The following is a 5,303-nucleotide window of genomic DNA, read 5'->3' on the forward strand; positions in this document are numbered from 1 at the left end:
TATATATATATATATATATATATATATATATAGAGAGAGAGAGAGAGAGAGAGAGAGAGAGCGCATTGTTTTTAAAAAAAATAGACAAATGAGGATGTGAAATGAAAAAAATGAGAACTTAGTTTATAAAGTACAAAAAATTAAATGAATCTAATATTGATTGCATCATAACTGAAATGAGAAAACCCAGAAGACATACTTCCTCTGTCCCAACTTATGCGACTCCTTTTTTTAAGTCAGTCCCTTTCTATATTCGGTAACAATTCAACTTTAGAGTTTCCTTTTTACCTTTAACAAGATGATTTCTAGCCTACAAATTTCTATGATCTATTTTAGATTACATGTTTCAGAAGTCTTCCTTTATTTCATAAACTCCATGTCCAGTCAAACACTTTCATATAAGTTGGGACGGAGAGACTATAATTTATGTAAGGAAAATAAATAATAAGTTAGATTATTAGATATAGTTACGTGACTAACTAATGAATAGAGAAATATAATTTAGTAAAAACGTAAAATAAGATTGATTGGTTATATTAATTAGAGGAAGAAATTGACTTATCAAACATTAATATGACAATAAAAAAAATAAATTTATCAATAATAAGAAATAATTATATAAATAATATACTGCTATACGTAGAGAAATGATAATTTTGGGGCCCTTAACTTTTTGGGGCCTAAATCAAGTGCTTCAGGGTCTGGCCGGCGGCCGCCCCTGCTCTACCCCAGGATAGGGGTAAGGTCTGCGTACACACTACTCTTCTCAGACCCCACTTGTAGAATTATACTGGATTGTTGTTACTATTCTATTGTAACATGTAAAGTTTTTGACAATCATTCTTTGGTTTTGGCTTTTAATTTCAAAGGTTCTTCAGTACAAAAATCCAAGTCAATAATTAGCTGCGACAGGTCTCATTATTTCTATGATATTTGCTCAATCAACGGACCAACAGTTTTTGACCCATTTGAGTCAACTTTCTATGACCTGGATCCAACCAATAAGAATGAGACAAAGTTCATACCTGAAAAGATTAGGCCCTACCCAAGAAAATGGGAGAATTTCACAATGGGCCGAATCAAGGAAATTACTCTAACTACAGGCCCAATAAGCCCAACATGTTTGATCCAACATAAAGCCCAAGCACTTGTATTCAGTGTGGGAGGGTACACTGGAAATTTTTTCCATGACATAAATGATGGATTCCTCCCACTCTTCATCACCGTTAATTCTTTGTTTCCTAATCAAGATTTCATCTTTGTAATCTCAAAATTAGAAGATTGGTGGGTCCAAAAGTACAAGGATTTACTACAAAGCTTTAGCAAACACCCAATCATTAATCTTGACAAGGAGATTAATGTCACACATTGTTTTCCTAAAGCTACCTTTGGCCTAGTGTCTCATGGTTTTATGACCATAGACCCAAAATTAACACCAACCTCAAAAACCCTAATAGATTTTCATAAATTTCTAGCTACCTCATATGGTACCGTCCCTAAGCCTGTACGAACTCTGTCTCAACCTCTGCCTGTGCCTCGGCCTCGGCTCGTGCTAACAAGTCGCAACGGAAGCGTTGGACGTTTGATCCTGAACCAGGACGAAGTAAAATTGATTGCAGAACAGATTGGTTTCGAGGTGATTTTGTTCGAGCCGAGAAAAAACACATCATTGCATGAATCTTTTGGATTGATACACTCAAGCCATGCAATGATTGGAGTGCATGGAGCAGCACTAACACATGCATTATTTCTACGTCCTGGTTCAATATTTATTCAAATTATTCCAATTGGTGCAGAAGGAGTTTCAGATCTTTGTTTTGGGAAAATAGCCAGAGATATGAAGTTGGTTTATGAGAAATACAAAATTGGAATTAAAGAAAGCAGTTTAGTGGCCAAATTTGCAAAAAAAGATAGTTTGGTGCTAAAAAATCCAAAGGCTCTTCAAGAAAAGGGTTGGTCTAAGGAAATTATGGATATTTATCTTAGAGAACAGAATATAAAGTTGGATTTAAATCGCTTTAGAATAAACTTGGAGATAGCATACAAAAAAGCAAAAGCATTTATGGCTGTTAATGGTTAGTAATTAAATGGATACTGGTTTTAAATTTGTATATTTTGTTAGAATAATATAATAAGGTTGTTTTCCCCCTCTATTTTTCCTTTTTCCTTTACACATTCTTGCAAGTATAAAATAATTTATCGATTACTCCCTACGCACAAAATAATGAATTTTTACCCTACAAAAGCTAATTTGGTTTGACTTTCAACATTTTTTCATGAAAGAAAAAGAAGTGTTAAAGGTTTTAATTTTGAGGATCACCAAGATGGCTTTTCGACGATTTTAACCTAAATATTATAAGGACAATATTATCCTTGGGGATAGATTGGGTTCACTTTTACACTTTAACTATACTTTACTGGGAGAAATTCAAAAATAGCCAAATTTACATGTGGTCATTCAAAAATAGCCGCAATTTCAAAGTAATCGAAATTTAGTCAATTTTCATGTAAAGATAAATCTGAACGAAACACTATTCAAAATCCGGAAAATACTCTAGCATAATATACTGGAGTTCCAGCATAAGTATACTGGAACTCCAGCATATTATAATGGAGTTCAAGCATAAGTATATAGGAACTCCAGCATAATATACTGGAGTTCCAGTATAATATACCGATCCAGTATAATATGCTGGAAGTTCATACACGGGTGCTTCAATCTCCAGTATATTATGCTGAAACTTTCCACGTGTTGGAGTTACACCATAATATGCTGGAAGTTCATACACAGGTGCACTGATCTACAATATATTATGTTGGACCGGTCCCTATTGCAGCAAAATAGTAATTATTTTTCATTGACTTTGCAAATGCTAGCTATTTTTGTGACCAGTCCGAAAATTGACTAGCCCGTGCTATTTTAACTACTTTACTTCAAATTTGACTTCTGGACCATTGTTCGTTGATGTGCGATTTCAACATTGCAAAAGACATAGTGGACCACCGAGAGTAGTGAAAGGATATGATCTCTTTATCTTGGCGAAATACATAAAGCGTCCTTTTAAGTTGTCCCCAATGATCATTTGAACACCTTAACTTGCCTTATGACCAGACAGACACCTCTGCTTGGTAGAAATATATTCTCTTAAACCCCTTCCGCTAACATGGAAAATTTTGTGTGTTACACTTACTTCCAAGCGTGTGAAGATCTTGAAAATTAGGTTTATCTTTTTTCTTTTTTCCTAAAATCAATGTGGACCCCCCACCTCCTCCAATTTTCTCCATCTTCTGCGTTGCCCCAATTATCTTCTCCATCTAGAAAATAGATTCAGAAAAAAGACGAACAAATAAAACAAGTTGAAACAAAAACCCAGCTGATAGCAATTGAAAAATGAGAAAAAGGGTTAGAGAAGAAAAGACAACTCATTCAGAACAATAATAGTAAAGATTAAAGAAAAGCAAGCGAAATTTGTAAAGCTTTTCTACACCGACTACCGGTGGCGATATCGCATTGCCGTTGTTTCACCGTTGAAGACCCACCATGCCTTTGAACTTCTTCAAATTCAAACCCACAGGAGTCATTATAAACAGGGGCATAAAAAATTAGAGAAGGAAGCAACATCACCGGAATTTTTTTGGCCGGAAAAGTGAGTACTTAACGGAAAATTTTCTGCAATCTCCCCTCTTTCATATTGTCCCCAATTATCTTCTCCATCTTCACCCATCTTCACCCTCCATGACAGGAAAAAACACAAAAATTCCATTACCACCACAATCACCATCCGCTATTAAACAAATCCATAACACAATAAATCTCCACTATTACACCACCACATAACCACTAACACTTCCTTCAGTTTCCCTTATCGACCCCAAATCTGAAAAACTAAAAAGAACCCTCTAAAACCTTCGTCTGGTTTTGTTTATTCTGCTCCTTTTGGCATTCCTTGATGTGGTTTAAGGTCTGATTTGGAAAAGTAGGGTCTTTTTCTTATTTTTTAATTAAAAATAACAACTATTTCTTAATATAGACTATAATCTATTTAAGAAATACACGTGTCATTCAATAATTTATCAGATTGACATGTCATCCGCGAGTGTAACTCACACATGAGGCTTGTTGAACTCGAGTGTTCACAAGACACACCTGTGTTAAATAGAAGTGTCTGACTGGTCATATGGCAAGTTAAGGTCTTAAAATGATCGTTGGGAACAACTTAAAGGGGCGCTTTATGTACAAAAATTTCAAGTTCGTACATTGAAAAAATTCGAGTATGAAACAGTTTCATTTTTAATGAGTCTTACGCTCCGAATTAATCAGCGATCCCCAATACAAATAACAAACATCAAATGAAAAAAAATGAATTTTTACCTAGTTATACTATATTAAAAACTTATTTATCTATGTTCTCTGTTTTGATGTTTTTAATAAGTATCTAGGTTTTTCTTACAAATTGTATACATTGCTTCTTAAAAGGTTCCTTCTCATTATCAGTGCCTTCAATTAAGAGATTCAATTATATCCTTTCCTTTTCCCCCCTCTCCTCTTCTCTTCTCTTTTTTATTTAACATCAAAATCAATTAATCTAATCCCAGAATCTCTATCTTCTCTCTTTCCACCATCATCGACAGCTTTATATTATTAAAAAAAAGATTTTGACACTTTATGAAAATTGTATGATAACTTTATCATAATTATATTTTAATTGTATTAGATACATCAATGCCTAAAACATAAATGTATCATACTTGTATCATAAATTTATCTAACTTGCATCTGGTATATTAATACCCAAAATAGTACATGATACAATACTAATATATTAATATACAATTATCATACTTGTGATACAAACTGTGAAATTCTTCACGAACGCACAACTGCTCGTAACAATATACAATGAATATACAACTAACATACATTTGTAATACAATTTTCGCAACAAATATGATACATATACAATTATAATACAATCATGATACATTTCTGAAAAATTATGATCGAATTATGATCTTCATCTTCGTCAAGTTTCAATCACAACTCTACACTAAAACTTTAGTATAATCGTATTATAATTGTATTAGTATTGTATCGAATATTATTTTGGGTATTGATGTATCATATACATGTCACATATAATAAAGATTTTAGAAATAAAGAAAACAAGATTCAAATCTTACCCAGAACTTGATTCTAGAGCAATATTTTGAATTTCGTCTACACTATATCATAAAAAATAGAGATTTTGGGTGATTAGTAAGAAAGAGAGAAATTGAATTTCAAAAGCCAAAAAATTTGCAAT

At 33.1% G+C, this 5,303-nt stretch overlaps 1 protein-coding gene across 1 annotated transcript in view; it reads left to right on the forward strand.

Moving 5' to 3' along the window:
* LOC109241866 overlaps positions 1-2,092 on the forward strand; it is a 4,188-nt gene extending 2,096 nt beyond the window's left edge. The window contains exon 2 of the mRNA XM_019408689.1: positions 870-2,092. Within this exon, the coding sequence (XP_019264234.1) occupies positions 870-2,080 (1,211 nt within the window). The 3' untranslated portion in view covers positions 2,081-2,092. The remainder of the gene's footprint in view (positions 1-869) is intronic.
* The last annotated feature ends 3,211 nt before the right edge of the window (positions 2,093-5,303 follow it).

The sequence above is a fragment of the Nicotiana attenuata genome, unplaced genomic scaffold, assembly GCF_001879085.1.
Source record: "Nicotiana attenuata strain UT unplaced genomic scaffold, NIATTr2, whole genome shotgun sequence".
NCBI lineage: Eukaryota > Viridiplantae > Streptophyta > Magnoliopsida > Solanales > Solanaceae > Nicotiana > Nicotiana attenuata.